The 19366-nt window shown below is 40.1% G+C and overlaps 1 protein-coding gene across 11 annotated transcripts; it reads right to left on the bottom strand.

Moving 5' to 3' along the window:
• Positions 1–562: 562 nt before the first annotated feature.
• ddx3xa (DEAD-box helicase 3 X-linked a) lies at positions 563–14995 on the bottom strand. 11 transcript variants are annotated; one of them, XM_030757837.1, is made up of 23 exons: positions 14669–14995; positions 13774–13825; positions 13239–13286; positions 12337–12396; positions 11893–11985; positions 11723–11794; positions 7818–7991; positions 7346–7481; positions 6895–6999; positions 6708–6807; positions 6479–6614; positions 6221–6318; positions 6042–6140; positions 5797–5957; positions 5535–5679; positions 5308–5452; positions 4962–5012; positions 3582–3763; positions 3243–3360; positions 2997–3150; positions 2809–2819; positions 2701–2766; positions 563–2068 (listed from the first exon to the last, which is right to left on the bottom strand). In XM_030757837.1, exons 1-23 carry the CDS (start codon positions 14711–14713, stop codon positions 1983–1985), a joined length of 2337 nt encoding a protein of 778 aa, XP_030613697.1. In that variant the 5' UTR covers positions 14714–14995; the 3' UTR covers positions 563–1982. The 11 variants fall into 11 exon arrangements, with proteins under 11 accessions (XP_030613697.1, XP_030613695.1, XP_030613696.1 ...); XM_030757835.1 differs by having other exon boundaries at positions 2701–2819; positions 14669–14741; positions 14822–14995; XM_030757836.1 differs by having other exon boundaries at positions 2701–2819; positions 7848–7991.
• Positions 14996–19366: the final 4371 nt, after the last annotated feature.

Here is a 19366-nt window from a genome sequence, read left to right as displayed (position 1 = left end):
TTTTCTCCTCACCATCTCCTCACACAATATTTGGAAGCTTAAGGACACATATCCGAGACATCTATATAAAACTCTAGATGTGCAATAAAACAACTTTTGTAAAACTCGATGGGCACGATGTACAAGGGCCTACACACTAAATCAAGTAGCACCATTCAATCTCAAGTTCTCAACACTGTCAGTGCATCCGCTTTTAGTTCAATTTCTTAAATAATAATAATAATAAAAAAAAGTTTCAAGGCACAACAAACCCGAAGAGAAAACGGAGCATTGAGGTGAAACGCCCCGTGTCTCTCCTCCTCTCAGTGGCTGCTCTCCTCTTTAAGAGGAAACGCCTGCTCTGGCTTTACGAAGCCGCTGATTTTTATACACGTCTGAGCAGATGAACTCCCAGAGGACCTGACAGTACTTAAATGTTCCATGAAGGAAGTAGTCGCTACCCCTCCCACCCCCCACCCCACCCCCCAAGAAGTCTTTGGCCACGTCCACAGTTTCACTGCGCAGTAATGGAAGCCGAAGCCACTGACAATGGTGGTGCACTGAAAACTGCGCCCATCGCCTACAACCCCCCCACCCCCCCAAACCCCAGTGGTCGGAGTGTTGCTCTACCCCGCATCCTCACTGTTTAATTGAAAAACCTCAGTGATCATTCAAATGCCTGTCTCCTTAAGATGAACCATGCCTCCAACGCAGCTTGAAAAGAGAAAACGTCTGTAATTAATTTAAGCCTGCGACTCAGTTCACGTGTCCTTTCTCCTTGACCAAAAAACAAAAACACTTGCAAGCGTAGAATACCGTGTGGGCCTCGTGATTGCAGGTCGATTCAGGTAAACACTAACACTGCGCTATGCCCTCCCGATGCTGTGGTCCTTTATGCAGCCATTTTGAACTTCACTTTCAAGATGGCAGGCATTTTTTGTTTTGTTACACATTTGTAGAGAAACAATTCAAAAAACAACAAAACAAATCAAAAAACTGAACCAGTTTTTCAATTTTGCATACACCTGCATCAAAAAGGTCTCAAGTAAAAAGAAACAAAAAACACCGCCCACTTAATGTAGCTAGCACTTGGTAACATACTAGCTGCCGTAACACTGTCAAGTCAATTGAAAAGCATGGAGTAACAAGTTCCAGCATTGATTATTCCCGTTTCAACCTCAGCGATTAGTTGGCACTGAGCTTAATGACTTCTGTGTTTCTTAAGATTACAATAGGAATGGCTATTTCAAAGACTACCATTTCTGTAAAAAAGGAGCCTGTCCAGGATAGAGTGAGCAAAAAAGAACAAAACAAGTGTAACTTTGTCCCTTACGATTAAAATACGGTTGCCTTACAGAGTGGCCCAGCTTGTATTTGATATAGTAATGGCTCCATTAGCTGTTTGAGTATAGAAAAGGCTACATGATGTTCCTGCAGTAAATTTAAAGTTCAAATGGAGTCATGACTCCTGAGAGCCACAACACCCCAGTGTTTGCCAAGGTTTGATCAAGTCCAAGCTTATTTTACCCTTCCAATATTTTTCACCAAACAAAGTAATAGTAAAACAATTTTTAGCTCTTGGCCAGGTTCATCTGGTGAAATGAAAACATAGATTTCCTGTTTAAATTCAAAAGGCACAGTACATTAACATACAAATGATCCTCAGGCTACTCGGTCGGGGAGGATTTCCCCTTCACAAAAAGAACAAAAATACTTTTTAACAATGAAAGTCCGAGGTTGCTGTCGGACAATGCATGTCAGCATCCATGCTCACTCTGAGGTGTGCGAAATCTCTGCGGTCTCCGGCGTGCTGCACGTGCTGGTGACTTTCCTTTGCTTCGTGCTGCACTTCCTTTTAGAGAGAAGCGAATGGCAGAGAACCAGGGTTGGTAATGTACTGTGTGTCAGTGAAGCTACACAGGGAAGGTTTTTTTTTTTATGGTCTGGCGTAAGTCAACATGTGGTTTCCACTGGGTTGGCATGGCAACCTATTCCTATGGTGACTAGTTTCCCCACCAATCCACACTACCCGAGTGGCTGTAGTTTCCTCCGTAGCTGTCGTTGCTGTAGAAGTTGCCACCAAATCCACCTGTGAAGGAAAGCAACAAAACATTAACTGATGTTGTTTACCTGCATGCAGAAGAAAAAAGAAGAAAAAAAAAAAAAACGTAACTCTGCACACTTTGCTTGCTCAAAGTCGTTACACAATAACTAAATCCCTGCGGACACTTAAAATGCCAGGTGCTCTTTTTAAACAAAGCCAAAGTCTAAAATAATGATCTGCATGTGTGAAGTAATTTTCTTCTCCCTGCAGAAAACAGTCCATTGCTCACTTGCTCTATGACCTCACTGAACACTTTCCTAATGACTTCATGCCTTATTTAATAAGACTCAAAGCTTTTTTTGGACCCAGTCAGAGGGGAAGATAAACCAGCAATTTACTCATGCCTAATGACATGTCAATTGCAACTCATCTGTCCCAGACCTGTGATGTCTGGTCTCAAAAGACTGACACTGACAGAGCTTGAGGCTTCACTTGTATTTACAGGCCATGCTTTGAACTAAGCTGGACTGTTTTCTTGAGGTCTAGGTTTTACAGAAGTAATGTGAAAAGGCTCACTTTGTTTTTTTTTTTACATGACATCTAAGGTGCAGCTGTTATCTACCTGGAAGTGTTCATGGTTTTCATGGATAAAAGGTTGCAGGACAGAGTTTGCTTACCTCCACCAAAGCCACGGTTCCCTCCATGGCCTCCAGGGTTGCGCCCTGAACGGTTGTTACTGAAACCTCCAGAGCCAGATGTCTGACGGTAGTCTCTAGCTCCGAAACCTCCAGAGAACCTGAACAAGGAGCAAAAAAAAAAAAAAAATTGCTCAAGTTGGTACAGATTTTCATCATTTTATAGACTGTAAAAAGTAGCTTCCGGTATAAGTCAGGAAACATACATGTTAGTTTTGCAGTACAGAACTAAGATAAAGATGCCCACAGGGCGATATGAGCATTTGTTGCAGTTTTACCTCTTAGAGCGCCCACGATTGTTGCTCTTGTGCTGGTGCTCGTAGGCCAAGCTCTCAAGCCAGGAGGGAACCTCCTGCTTGGCCTCAACCAGAATGTCCAGCAAATCTTTGGTTATGTTGCTGTTTTTGTCGTTAAAGAACGACGTGGCCAGACCTGCACAAAACCATCATATTGCACAGTCAATAAAACATCAGTGTACATTAACTGGCAGCAAAAGTTCCTCTTCTAAAAAAACCAGTGCATACCGAGGTTGCCCACACGTCCCGTACGGCCAATACGGTGAACGTATTCTTCAATGTCACTGGGCAAATCAAAGTTGATAACATGCTTCACGTTGCAGATGTCCAGACCTCTAGCAGCCACCTGCAAAGAAAAAAAAAAAAAAATTTAAATATCAAGATTTATAAGAATGCCACACCTTACACTGCAGATTTTCTTGCTGCCCATTAGTAATGGAAAGTTGGTTGGTTGGTTCAGCGTAAGCCCCAGTTCCCTCCCTGACCTAGATGGCATACTTTCCTTATCCCTCAGAAAAAGAGCAGGAAAACCTTAAAAAGTGACGATGAACAGATAAGATTGCTTACAGCTGTAGCCACCAAGATGGGACAGCGTCCAGACCGGAACTGATGCAGAGCTTCCTCTCTGTCTCTCTGAGACCGATCTCCGTGGATGCTGGTGCATGCGTAACCCTCGCGGTAAAGGAAGTCCTCCAGAGCATCTGCTCCTTTCTTTGTTTCCACAAACACCAGAGTCAGGGAGTCTTTCCCTGAGTAGCAAGAAATTAAAAGGGAAGCAAGACAAAGACCATGAAAGGAGAGGAGGGAGGGAAAACTTGATTGGTACAAAGCTACTCATGGGCTTAAAAAATATAAATAAAATGGGAGCAAAACTTAAAGCCATTGCATCAAAAACAGCTTGCAATCTCAAGATAATGACAAAAATAAATAAAAATATCAATACCAAAATGACAACTTAGAAATGGAGACAGGTGGTGTATAAAAAGCTTTACTGACAACCATTAATTGACAACACTGGCTCTGGTTTCTCTGAACACAGTTCTGGGTACAGAATAATCATTTAAGGCATTTAAAAATGTATTGAATTTATTGAAATTTTATTGAATTATTGCATTTGGTATCAGATATTGGGCATTAATGGCTATCAGAATAAAAGCTTAAGATAATCAAAATGACTGAGGTAATGGGGTAGGACAGGCCATTCCATGTGTCACATTATTCACAGCTAACCCTGCAACTGTTTTGCCAACGTTCTCTGGCATAAGCCAAGAAAATATGAATTACATCCTTCAAAGCTCCACCCTGGAAGTACCTTCAAATGAAGCCCTGATCAGCCCAACCCAACTATTACAATGTGTTAATGGGGCACCTAGCCTGCTGTGTTTCCTGCCGAACCACACAACTTTTTGTGGTGGCTGTATCAATGCACCGGGAAAATGATTCAAAAGCAATGTGTCAATTTGATATAATCAAATTACAAAACACAGGCCTTCTACGATGCATGGGGAAAGAACTGGAATATCTGAGTGATGGCTCAGTGTACCATTATAAACCCTAACCTGGTCCTATTCATTGTCATCTCTTATAGCCATTTAGGGGTTCTAAATATGACCTAGAGAAACACTGTTCCCTGAATTAACAGATCAGTGCCATTAAATTTGTCAGCCATCTGACTTGCAGAAAGAGCCAGCTGACTTTAGTACCAAAGATATATAAAAAAAATAAATTAAAAAAAAAAAAAAACACACTGACTGGGACTACCATTATGAGTTTTAAATCTGTCTATACAGTGCATGTCAAATGTTACCACTTATTGGAAATGAAATTTAAAGAGAAAAGAAAAGAAAACTGAAGTAGCATGTCAACTGGAGCAGAGGGAACAGGATGAGCTGTGGGATGTGATGTTTTTTGCGTGGCAGAGTGAAGTTATGGTATGTTAAGACTTACCCGTTTTCTCTGGGGCCTCTGTCACATTTTCCTGAACCTCACTGGGAATAACTAAGATAAAACCAAACCGGCCAGTAAACGCAAGGCTACAACAGCTTTAGATCATTGTGAGAAGCTAACCCCTTAAAAACACGTTCAGGTGAAAGCCTGAGCCTGCTCACCAAGTGCATGTAACTTTTTTTTTTTTTAATTTTCACTTTTTGATATAATGAAAAATTGTTAGAGATGTAGCAAAGTCAATATTAGCTTGGTATGGGGCAGACAAACACAGGATGATGGATTAGAGCCCAAAGCCCTTTGGGAGCTTGGGAGAAAAAATAAGTATAAACTGTTTGTGCACGCTCACCAGTGGCATTGAGCAAGTCAAGGAGGAAGGACCTCTTGTCAGTCTCCTCTACCCAGACCACCTTCTGGGTAATGTTTTCAGAAGTGGAACCAACACGCCCCACTGCGAGGAAAATGTAGTCCTCCAGGAAGTCACGAGCCAAGATCTGTAATTAGTTTAAGTAGTAAGAAAGCAGATATTCACTACATGAAGCATGACTGTGTATACCTGCTAACAAGCCAACGCACCTGGATTTCTTTGGGAAAGGTAGCACTGAACATCATTGTCCGGCGGATGCCTTTAGGCGGCATTGTGTCTTGCTCCACAATGCGTCTGATCTGTGGCTCAAAACCCATGTCCAACATGCGGTCAGCCTCATCCACAACCAAGTAGCTGTGGGTACATTTTTAAGAATTAATTAACAATAATAAAAAAAATGGAGTCTTAAGTTTCAATATAACAATTTCTTTCCCCATGAAACCCCATCATTGCTCCCTGTGTTATACTGACTGGCAATAGTCCAGCCCGATCTTGCCCCTCTCCATCATATCAACCAGACGCCCAGGTGTGGCTACCAGCAGGTGACAGCCTCTCTCCAAGTCCCTGATCTGCTGGCCGATGTCAGCACCGCCGTACACGACGCAGGGACGCACCCGTGAGCGGTAGGCAAACTGTAAAGTAGGAAGGAAACAATTCAGCTTTAGAGTCAGTCGATATTTTTGGTAGACGGAGAGTGTCGGAAGCCTGCAGCTCACCTTCCTCGCCTCATCATAGATCTGCAATGCCAGCTCTCTGGTGGGGGCCAGGACAAGGGAGATTGGGTACTGCTTACGGCGGCCATACCGTCCATTCTCCTGAGAATTGAAGAAATGTTTATTAAAACAAGTTAAATGTGGGACTTGTTCAGTTACTTTGCATTCTCTTTCCACAGTACCTGTCCACTATTTTTGGCAGCCTGCAGAGCATCTCCTGGTCCCTCGGTGTAGATCTGACTCAACACAGGGAGCAAGAAGGCAGCAGTCTTACCAGAGCCTGAAACACAGCAGGGGTCATACAGATTCATTATGCAGCATTTTCATTGAACCATCAACTAGGGTTATTTTATTTATTTATTCAAAGTAAAATAGAAAGGAGACAGGCTTATCTACCTCAGGTTGTCACGTGAATACTAAGAATATACAGGAATACTAACCAGTCTGGGCACAGGCCATCAGGTCTCTCTTGGACTTGATGATTGGGATAGCATACTTCTGGACAGGGGTGGGGCGAGTGTAGCGACTAAGGGTGATGTTCCCCATGATAATCTCACCCATATCCACGTCATGGAACTACAGCAAAACCAGACAGGCCATCAGTATAAACACATACACACAAATCTTTTTATTTTTTTAAACAAACTCATTAAACTAAAAATGACTTACGTTTTCAATGTGGGTTGGGCAGCTGCTTCCAGTAGCCTCCACAGGAATATCATCATATTTTTCAAAGTTTATGCCAGTGTTACTTCCAGAGAAAAGCTCACTAGAAGATAAAATATGCAGAAGTTTAGGTTACACGCAGATAAAGGCAGCTGTTAGATTCTGCTGACATTTAGCAAAACTATCTTACTGTTCCAGACGCTCATTGGGAGCTGTGGGCTTGGACCAGTCGTCATCTCTGGACTCCTCCACCCAGCGGCTATTTCCTCCACCAGCAAAACCCCCACGCTCATATCTGCACATACAACAGCTGTTTAGGTGTGGCGCTAAAAGATGATTTCACTTTTGATTTTAGATGTTAGCTACACATCCTTCACCTCCTCAAAAATGACAATACAGGAGTAAAGGCTGTTCCAAACTGAAAGTGTACCAACTGTTTTAACAGCAATTGGTGAGGTGAGCACTTCATGATTAGTGTAGTTTAAGCAATCCCACAGACTGGCTGGGTTAATTACCAACTAAATAAGCCATTTCAAGTACTAATACTATGCGGGAATATAGAATCTCAATCTTCTCCCAGGACATGTTAAAATACCAGCCTTACAAACATTACATAACTGAACGTAACCATTTTTACTCACCTTCCTCTTGAGCCTGCCCCACGGTCATTGAAGAAGGCAGACTTGGACCTATCAGAACGTCCGCCAAAGCTGTTGTAGGCCGCATCCCTGGGAGGTCCTCCCCAGCTGCCCTCTTTGTTTTCATAAGTGCCAAACCCTGTAATGAAGAGATCAGTCAGTGACAACATTTTAACCATTTTATTTTGGCAATAGAGCCGCTACATGACGCCCTCCGTACCAACAGCAGAACACACCTGTGTTTCCCCTGATGTAACATGCCATTAGAAGTTAAACAAAACAAGTTATTCTAACAAAATTAAGAAGTAATGTTGCAAATTACAATTTACAGTTATGAAGAGTAAGAGTACTGTATTTTATAAAAAAAAAAAAAAAAAAAAAAAAAAAAAAAAGGGGTGGGGGAGGACACATTTTACATTGAAAAAATTACAACTAGAGCTACAGCTGGACATTAAGGACAACAGGTTTTTCCCACCTGCATTTTGCAATGGCTGATTAAACGAACCTCCACCCCTGTTACCACGGTAGGCACCGCGCCCACCTCTATCAGTGCGAGGGGGTCCACGCCCTCCAAAGCCCCCGTTTGTGCGGTTGTCATGGTAACCATTCACAAAGCCATTGGTGCGTCCGGCATCCCATCCAGGTGAATCTTTATTGGGTGAAAAGAAAAAAGAAATAAGCTTGTGAGGGAAAGCAGAAAGCTGCATGTTACTTATTTGTGTCAGTAAGCCAGTACACATGGCTGTGCTCAGCTCTGTCTATCCATGAGCCTCTCATTAATAGCTGACCTATTTTTAACCTGAATTACAGACGGGTGGACATAAACAACTCCATTACACTAGAACTTGGACTGATAGCTCAACAACTACATCACCAACATTTGTGTCACGTATAATCCAAGTTGCATAACCATGTCCTTAATCTGTACAAAAGCACAGCAGCAGACAAACCAAAAGTTTTAGATGAACTAAAAATCACCCGAGTTTATAAAAATGCCCACTGAGGCTTTCTTGTTTGTGTAGGATAACTCGTCTGTACACCAAGAGACCTGCTAAACCTCGTCTCTGCCTGTATGGGACATTTACCACAACGATCTGCCCAGCTTTGGACACGGGCTGTGTCATCGTTCCCATCGGTGTTATCAGTGTGCGCTGAGGATGAGGCTGGTGGAGGGGGACAATGGACAGTTAGCACTGCCATACTAAGGCATGCTGAGGAACTGAATCTATGCCAAAACAGCATCAAGGGGCAGACCAGCCACACAGATCTAGCCTTCAAATAGTTTTGCTTTATAAAGAGAATTTTGTTCTGTCCAAACGGCTAATTAAAGACTTGCCCTTGGGCTCTTAATTTCCACCTGTGGGCCAGCAGGTAAAGCCTTCCATCATTGTGCCATGTCTAAATATGCACAAAGAACCACATAATGATTCACATAAGCACACACCAATCTGAGTGTAGTCAACCAGTAAATTACGTGTGATACATATCTGAGTCACTAAAGAGGCCAAAGGTTTGTGAGCAGAGCCCAAAGCAAACGGTGAGAAGCTCAAGATTTGTTATGTTAAGGTACATTTCAAACAGACACACAGAAATCTGATAACTTTAATCTTGCGTAGTTACAATCACAGGTTTAAACTACTATATGGTAAATAAGCCAATTTTAAATGTAATACAATTACAAAATATTAAACCTAAATAGGGCGGCAGCTATCAATTTGGAAAATTTTTATTATAAATTATTATTTAGTTAGTATGGATTTGGTGTGTGTCTGCACGTTTAATTGTGCGAGCGAATTAATGTGTGGTAAGCATGTGGTGGCTGCAATGAAGAAACGCGACCATATCAGGAATCTCAGAGCTGAGGTGTCCCCTCTGCTTTAATGCAACATTTCCTGCTGCAGAAAACAGACATTCTGATGATGTCAATCAGAATAAATAAAACTGAATTTATGTTATTAATTCAGCCCCAGGTCACTGGCTCAATTTTACTGGCCAATGCACATCTTAACTGGCTTATGGAAAAACTTATTATTGTATTTTTAAATATTAGTATTTTAGTTATTTATATTAATCTAAATCTGTAAATGTTACTTAAGCCTTGAAATAAATATGATCTAGTACACCTCATGCCTCCCTTTAGACTCACCTCTGCTTGCTGCAGGAATCACTGCCATATAAAGCAGGACGGCTGCACGACTAAGTTAACATACTTTAACTTCTGTGCTTTACTGTAGATTTTCACCGTGATAATCCACAGTGGATGGGAGCAGTTTAAAAAGTTCACCTTTCTTCATGTTGGAACTCGTCAATCAGGTAATTTGATGAAGGGCTCCTCCAGCTGCTTCCCAGTAAAGGTTTTAATGGTGATTACAGGAAAAAGCGCTGCTGTTTTGGACACTAGAAACAAAGACTAGCAGATCTACATTAAACAGAGCATCAATCTTCAGTGCTGCTGTTGTGTTGTTATCAGCCCTTTTGCCAAAAAACTGGGGGCTGCATGGACTTACTGTTGCAATGCTTTTTATTTGTATACCTGCTCCTAAATACATTACTATTGCAGGTCTTTTTTTAGTTGCAAATGTAGGTGAAAGTCATGTTTACATGGTTACACCTGAGCGCTACAGAGCTGTGGATTACAGATTTGTATTGAGGATTTAAAAAAAAAAAAAAATCTAGTTACTCGAATTGTTGCAGCCCTAGACCTGAAGCTTGTACTGCAAAGCAAGATTCGGTCTGATTCAGGCCTCATCTGGGGTTTGAGTATTACTAAGGTACTTCACCATGGTAACCCAGCCCGCTCCAGAGCAGGTTACGTTCTAGATATTTAAATAAATAAATGTATAAAAATAATAAATTGCCCAATTCTCCAGAAAAATGGCATCACCATTCCTGGAAGATCCCATGGACATCGGACAGATGGTAAGAGGGTCTAAGGTCTAATGTAAACTTGCTCACTGAGCTGAGCTACAGAGTTTGCAGAGTGGATGGCAGAATTTAGTGACTCAGACGGGTATCAAAACAAATCTGCACGAGGCCTGACATGGCACGACAGCAGTACAGGTGACTTCAAACAAATGACCAACATAAACCAAAGGCAGACAAATTCTATAAATATTCATACCAATGCAAGCTACACCCAGAGCATAATGGCAGCCAAATTGTTGTTTTAAATTCAAGACAAAGCTACCAGCCAATGTTTCAAATAAAATTGGATACACCATCTTAACGAAAAAGCAGGAATCCACAAGTTCTGAGGATTAGCAAAAGCTAACCAACAACCATGACTAAATTCTTGGCTGGCATTAAAGAGTATAATGCACAAGTTTTTACTTCACAAGCACAAGCTACATATCTAGTGATGTGCACAATGCTTACAAAAGGGCAGCATGTGTCCCAACATATTCTCACTTATTTCAGGGAAGTCTGTGTGTCCTTCTGCCCCATTTTGATCATGCCACAAGATGGGAAACATTCGACAACAATGGGATATTCTGGAGATGCTTGTGCAGCAACTCAAGCCTGCTCAACTTTAAAGACCACATGCTGCAAGACTCCTTTTTTTAAATAACCCAGATTTAATCTTCAAATGTGAATTAGCCTGGACAGCATGCCAGCCTATGAGGAATTAATTCCGTTACATTAGCAACTGGACACATTAAACACAGACTTCAAGACCAAAGGCCAGAACAGCTGGTAATCATTCTATTTACAAAACAGACAATTCATGATTCAATCCTGTGCTACGGGGTGGGGGTGGGACCGTATGCAGATTTCTGTTCCAAAAGTCCACCAGCAGATTCCACTGGATAATCTGACTTCACAACAGAGCAAAATGAAAAAGGAAATCACCCAGAGTAGTCAGCTGGAACAAAAGTCTGCATGCAATCAGCGCCTTATTCAATAAACAACCCTTTTAAAAACTTAAGATGCAGGCAGAGAAAAAGCTGCGAGGTCCATAAAGAACTCAGAAGTACAACTGAGAGGCTCTAGCTAAACGAGTGGTGTGAACTAGATCGATACTTCAATGTAATGTTCAAATAACTTCGCCAAAAAAAAAAAAAAAAAAGTCCTACTTTGACTTGATAACTGAGGCTAATGTGGTGTAAAGAATATGCATGGTTGGACAACACAAAAGTTGATATTGTCTCATTATTAGTAAAACAGCCACACTAGTGATGCAATGCACTCTTTTAAAAAAAAAAAAAAAAAAAAAAAGGCATCATCAGCAACTCTGTTTGCAAGCTTTGAAAAATGCAGTGTTAGGCCCAGATTTGTGCTGCTTTCTTTCCTCCAAGTGACCACAAAAAAGCAAGGGCACATTGATTAAGCTGTATAGGCTAGGAAACTCTGCATGGCATGCAGGTAGAGTTCAAAGTATACCACATCGGTTTCGCCAATCCCCACTGTAGGCATGGTAAAAGGCAAGCTCTTGAGAGGCCAGTCTTGGGTAACCTGAGCAAAGGTAGGGGAAGCAGGCTATAAAAAGACTCACTCATGAGTACTGGCTCATGCAGTATGAGTGTTGGGCTTGACTTTATGCTTATAGTTACCAATCTGACAGTCATCCCATCCTGAAGTATAGTTATTTCTGTGTCTTTGCTGACACTCTGCCTGCCATGGTTGGGGGCACTGCTTAGAAGAAACTTGGGGCATACAGCAGGTGAAATATGGGCTTAATCATACAAGTGATTAAAGAATTAAAATGATCTGTAATATGCTTCAACTACAGTGAAGAAAAGCAATGAACCAACAAGGTTATGCTTAGATTTTTTTCCCCTGCTACAACTCAACCAATTTCAACTGCAAGCATTCCAGCATAGAGAAGCACATCAATTAAACATGAGCTCATCGTACTGTTGCTGTGATGTGTACAGATCTAACCTGACCCTCCCTCCCTTCACACTGGCTTTGCTGGTGTGTAGAAAAATGGCTATTTCATGCATCTTAAAAAAAATGCAAGTTGCCCTCAGCAGAAGCAGACAGAAGGGACTTACAGAAATTTACTGGTGCCACTGAATAACCGCACTGTCTACCAGCGGAATAAGCATTTCCTGCTGTGGAATAAGAAAACAGTACAACGAGAAAAAACGTCAAGTGTGCAATGACACAGTAGTATGATTCCAAGTTTTGTTTTCTTTCTTATTTTAATGTCAGTTTGTCTGACTATGTCAGGCACAACATGTGTCTTGACTTAAAGCCTTTAGGAGACTAAATATATACAAAGGAGGGGAAAAAAAAAAAAAAAAGTTCTGCCCCCTTACCCTGGCTATAAAAGCAAAATATTAACTTGTTCATATAAGGGGAAAAAAAAAAAAACAAAAAAAAAACAACAACACCACAACAAAAAACAAAAGAACCACAAACCCACCACCCCCCCTCCAGTTTCCCTGTATCAGAGCAGTCAATAGCTAGCACTCCTCTTCTTCATGTGAGACACTGCACCACCAAAGAATAGACTAAAGACAAATTATATACAAAAATAATTTAACCAAATTTAAGTTTTGAGAATTGCCACATTCTCCTACCTATGAGTAGTCTGGGGTAAAAATACAAGTCCAGAGCAGTCATACAATACCACTTGCCCTACTTTAGCAGTGCCAAAATAAGTTCTCATGCACAGACACAGAAAACCCAATTGACACGACTTCCTCTCCTCAGTCTGTGCCTGGGACAAATGTCCCCCATTTTATATGCTCTAGAATGCAGCAAAAATACTGCAGAACTACCTTTTTATTAATACTAACTTAAAGATTACAAGATGCATCATGTTAGAGCCTCACCATTTTCCCTCAATTGTGCTTGCTTTTACCATGCTCTGATGGGCTTTTATTATTAAGAAAAGACCACAAGACAAACCAGTGTTGATGGTCAGACAGCAGATAAGTGTTAAACTCACCATTTTTGGGAGCATCTTTGTTCCTCAAGTGAGGTGGAATGTAACGTCCTGGACAGAGAAAATTAGAGTTAGTTCACTTATCTATGAAAACTGACCTTTATGGATTATGGAGACAATTTCAATCTTTAAAAAAAAAAAAAAAAACAAACATCCTAATTTAGATAAAAGTTTAACTTAAAAGATAGACGCTACAAATGGATTATATGCATTTCTTTCAGTATTTGTCCTGGCTCCAAATGAGCCTTTAAAGGCTGAGTAATCATGTGAACACAAGTGGTGCAAGTACAGTAAAAGGATTGAGTCTAACCAAGATTTGGCAGAAATCTGCATTTGATATCTACAATGCTTCAATAAAGAAAATCCAAAATATACAAACTGGTTTCAAACTGTTTTAACATAAAGCTGGTGATTTTCTTTTGTCTGTACCTTACAGTAATCACCATTACACAAGGCTACACAAGGATAACACTACTGATGGTAGTGTTATCGATTATAAGATTTACCACCGACATGTAAAATCTGCTTTATTACTTACTGCCAGTTCCTCCACCTTGTCCGTCAGCCGAGTTCAAGTCTAGGGCAGCAAGCTATAAATTAAAGGAAAAAAAAAACATTTAAATCCAACTTCAGTCTGACAAAGGAAAACTAAATTGGACAACGGCTAATCTGAAAGCTATTCCCCGACTGCAAACACCGACAACCACTAATTTTTTTTAGCGGGATACCTTTAAGTGGTTTTCTACTTAGTACAATGCTAACCATCCAACTAATTTGATTTATTTGCTAAAAATAGAGTCTAATGTAACAATCGAGGTTAGGATTTGCGAGCATTAAGTTATGTCTAAAGATAAAAAAAATACAAAAAATACAAAACAGGAAGATAAATCCAATTTAATTGCGTTCAATCGGCTCTTTCAAATGCACCTTAATAAGTTTAGAGAGGCATTTCAGAAATTATGCTCGCTAATAAAACAAACAAAAAAAAAAAAAAAAAAAAACGGTGGCAACATTTTTCCTGCGCCACGTTTCAGATTTAGAAGGCCTCACGCTAGCCGGGCTAACACGGTCGGATACCGGCCGGGTCGGAAATGTTAGCCAACCCTTGTATTTTTCCATTGGCTGTGATACATTTTCACCAAAACGCATTCCCTTATTATATAATAACTGGGTTTAAGGCGATAGCTAGTCGTGTTTTAAGGGGGAACCACGAAATGTCCGAGCTTATTAGTTCCAATTAGCTACCACAACGGGTCGGCGACCGTCGCCATCACAAACAGCGACACCTCCATTTTAGCAGCCGCAGCGCTAGCCTAGCTCCAGGCTAGGAACTTGGCTAACGAAACTCTTTCTCCTCGAAACTACATGTGCGCAATGGAAAATTCCAAACATTTCTAAGAGAGAGGAAACAGAATAACAAACCAGTTTCTTACCTGCTGATCTAGACCGTGTGGATTATCAACGACCACATGACTCATAACTAAAGAGAGTAGTGGGGGATTATTTCTGAAGAGAAAGGATTTTCTTTGTTAGCACAGCCGGCTATCCCGTAACGTTAAAGCTTTACTTTTTGTAAAAATTACTACCTTGAATCGACGGTTATCTATAAAGCTACCTAGAGGATTACGTTTACGTTAAATAAATAAAAAGACGTTGCTTGCTATAAATATAAATTCTGATCAAGTTTCCAAATGAAATGATTGCTACGGAGCTGTTCAGATGAAACCCCCTCCCGGCAGGCTCGACCGTGCTGGAATGAGACACCAAAGGCTCAGGTAGCGCGAGATATCACTTTTGCAACCCCAGGTCGGCGGCCAACACCACAAGTATCGCGATGTTTCCTTTCATCTCTGATTGGCTTGGTCAAGGAAACGTGAAACCGCTCGTCAGAGCGCGTATTGCTGCAGAACATCTCGGTCGCATTTTGTCTCGGAAAAAACCATGACTGAAACCTAAACATCTGTAAAACAGGTGTAATATCCGGACATATGAAAAGGCTATGGCACAGATGAACCTGTGACCTTAAATCTGAAGAAGTTTATGGTTCACATTAGTGGTGTTTGTATTTGTTCAATAAATCTTTTTTGTTCTTGACTTTTGCCTTTTTTTTTCTTTTTTTTTTTTTAAAGTCGCGTGAAGCATTGGAGCCTGGTCAAAAAATCACATGGGACAATTATAGCCTGCTATCAGGTATATTAGCCAAAGAAAACCTGATAAATTGATCTATTTATAAAGCCTGTTATTGATGAGTTGCTAAAAAAATAAACAGACTTTCCCTCTTTAAGGGAAGTTTATTAAATCCTGTCCTAATTTTTCTTCCATATTAAATTAAGAAGAATAGCTGAATATAGAAACTCAAGTTTTTCATAGTTAAAATATAGTACCTAGATTGACCTAGATTAAGCAGCTATATTATTATTTAAGATTTAAGATAGTGTTTATTTGTCACATGCACAGTTATACACAGTACAATGCACAGTGAAATGTATTTTGTACCTGCAACCATATATACACACATATAAATAAGAAGAATAAAAATTAAAAAAGTAATTCACACTATACACTATACTCTATATACTATACACTATACACACTTTTTAAATTATAATATTTACATTGTGCAATAATGGTCCAGTTAGGGCTCAGAGTTGAGCAGACGGATGGCTTGTGGGTAAAAACTCTTCTTCAATATATATGTGGCTGGGTTTGGTTTGGTTTGTCACCCTGTTTTTCTTTCTTTTTTTTTATCAGATGTATACTGAGAAAATCTAAACTGCAATGTAAGACAGATAGGCTGATAAACCTGACAAACTTCTACTTTGGGAAGGGCACTTTAGGGCCATAATCCAGCAGAGAGCAGACAGTACCACTCACGTGGAGTTTCAACTATACCACTCACGTGGAGTTAGAAGAGAAGAAGACATAACATATATAAACTCTTTCTGGATGCAGCATTTCAATGTTTGGTTAAAATGCTGCATCCAGGGTGGGTAAATGGCACTTTATCTTATGGCTTCAAAAGCCTTTTGCAGGGCCAGGTAGGGTCAAATATAAGCCCCACCTCATCCCCATCTGTTGTTACCCTTGCAGTGTGCCTGCTGTCTGCACTCAGGCCAGGCTGTTTGGTCAGGTCTCGTCATTTATCCCCCTGCTCTGTGCTAGAGTGAGGAGGCCTTAGCAGACCATATGCTGCTGGGATAAGGTGTGCCAGAGGTAAGTGGCTACTAGAACAAAGGTCAACCGGTAAGAGGTTTTTCTGAAATTACATGCAATAAATGAAACTGATACTGAGGGAACCCTTCTTCTTTTCCCTTACCAGGATGTCACAGCAAGAGAATATAATTCAGTGTTTTCCTCATTTACCTCATCTGGCAGAGGTAAAAACTCATGCTTTGCTTTAGTGTTTTTATTTTCTGCTACATCATATTTCTACACTACTGCACCTAAGAGCCTACACTATTTACCGGGGGTATTTAAAAAAAAAAATTTTTTTAATCAGGTGGAACAGGAAACATTAGTTAGTTTTAATAGTAGACACTCCCCCTGCCTCTGTAAACATGCATTATGAAGTGTGGTGGCCACAGTGAAGCACAAGATTAAACCACAAACTAATGGAGCTAATAAAAACCACTGCTGGGGATATGAAGGGGAGTCTATTTTGTTTTAAATTTCTATTTTCTATTCAAATTTGTTTCATCATCATCACATTGAGATTATGAGGGAAAAATGGATGAAGATTGATATCAAAATCCAGTTCTTGTTGCAATGAAAGAGCAACAAATGCAGAAGGCAATACAAAGTGTATTTATAGCAACCTAGCCCCATCACACAATTTAAAAGCATAAAATAACCCCATACTAATCTCCTTTTCCATCATCGAACTTTTGTGCTACTCCTGAAATATCGTGTTGCCTTTGGATCCTAACATCATCGTATAACTGTTATAACCCGATTCATTTGCTGAAAAAGACAACACACCTTTTGGAGTTGCTTCTTTGACTTTGAACCAAGCCCTTCTTCCACCACTGCTCTCTAAACAGGAACATCCATGTCTCAGCATTAGTCATCCTCCATTACTCATATGGTGTGTATTTCTGAACACATAGGAAGAGCACCAAGGAGCACCTGCCTACTCAAAAAAAAAAAAAAAATGCTGCTTAACCTGATACAAAATGGACAGGGTGTGGGTGCCACTGAGGTCCATTGAACTTGAATTATTTGTGTTTGTGCAGCTTCACTCCCAGCAGCTCTTTTCATGTGCCAGAATTTACAAGGTCACTCTACTGCAAACCTTTGCAGCAGAAGCACCTGATCATCTGTATATTGTCATTAAACATGGCAGGGTACACCCCGTACAGGTCACCAGCCTGTTGCAGTGCTAACATAGAGAGAGACAGACAACCATTCACCCCTGTGGGCAATTTAGAATGACCAATTAACCTAACCCCAGTAACTGCATGTCTTTGGACTGTGGGAGGAAACCCACGCAGACGAGAGGCCCGGGCCAAGGTGGAATCTAACCCAGACCTTCTAGATGTTATTCTAGCTGTGAGGCAGCAGTGCTAACCACCACACCACCGTGCTGCCCAACATATGTTCAATCCAATATCATCAATCCAGTCTGAAACTGGTATAAACTAGATTTTTGGCGGGTGCAAAACCTGATGATATTAAGTTGTTTGAATTCAAACACATAATCACAATAAGAGAGACCATTAAAAAAGTACAGTCTACTCAGAATTGATCAGTAATGCAGCAAAATGACGGCTGTTTAAGTAATATAAACGCAGTTTATTTCAGTAGAAGCTGTTGATTGACCTAAAAACACAATTACAATAAAAAAGGACACGAAACAGCTCAGCTTACTCAGAATTAACAAGCAATGTTGACATCCAAGAGATAATAATATAATAATAGATAATAATATCCAAGAGATTCCAATGAAACAGGCTTTTTTTGGTGTGGGCTCTGCTGTTTAAACATCATTTTTCTCTGCAAAGATGTTACATTTGGAACAATTCCAACATTGTTTATAAGAACAAGTCATTATTTTACAGTACATGGTTTAACAATGGTATTTTACTTGTAAGTCAGCCCTTCTGGTCTTCATATGCTATTTAGAACAACACTCTCTCTTCACCCCTCATACTATCACATCCAGTTTGGTCTCTACCACAGAAGTTTCTTTTAACAAACAAAATCAAACTAGTTTCCTTTAAGCTGCTCCACAGGTTTTACCAAGCAAAAGTGTTTTTAAACAAGTTTAAACAAGACATAGATGTAAATTATTTATTTTCTCGGTAAAACCCCAAAACCATTTCATACTTATTTTGGTCTTGTAAATTTACTTATAAATTTTGGAAAGATGTTAACACATTTGTTAATAAGAACATCCATCAAAATATCTATTTTATCACAATATTATTTTTGTATATTTCAACAGTAAAAACAGTGTTGCCCCCTTTCATATGAATCTTATTTTATTTCCTGCCAAATTTTACATACATAAATGCAAGTTTTCAAATCAAAAACCTAAATTCTTCATTTTTAAATCTGACTTTGGGAAATACATTACCTTATCCCAAATACAAAACGGTGCTTAAGACAATCTATCTGTAACACACTTTATCTGAAACCCTCTCGTGTCCACCTATTTTATTTGGCCACAAAAGTGAAGAAAGTGCGGAAGTGTCTCAAAACCTGCATTCTTTTTAATTGCCAGCAGGGGGCGAGTCCTGCAGTTGCAAAACAGAGTTGTAAAACCTCTCATCAGTTTATGAACCTGATCACTAGTCTATAATAGAACATATAATACTTTTTGTAAATTAGTCAGAAAAAATGAGTATGGATTAAGAGGTGTATGCACACTGGCTCATAACAATGTGCCTCCAGCTTTTCAGTTACATCACCCCTCGCTTGTCATAACACAGGCTTCATAACAAAATTTTATTAAACAAGTGATGTCATGATGCTCATTATACTGTTTACACTGTCTAATAAGACATCCTTACCCATTTTACAATGTGACTGTTGAACAGCGCCACCATTTGGCTGCTGAAAGAATTTCAACTCTGAATGAAAAATACAATCAAACAATCAATGACATAAAGCAAAAATATTTTTATTGAGAC

Source organism: Archocentrus centrarchus, chromosome 21 (genome assembly GCF_007364275.1).
Source record: "Archocentrus centrarchus isolate MPI-CPG fArcCen1 chromosome 21, fArcCen1, whole genome shotgun sequence".
Taxonomy (NCBI): Eukaryota; Metazoa; Chordata; class Actinopteri; order Cichliformes; family Cichlidae; genus Archocentrus; species Archocentrus centrarchus.
Note: the sequence above shows the minus strand (reverse complement) of the source record. Positions and strands in the feature narration are given on the sequence as shown.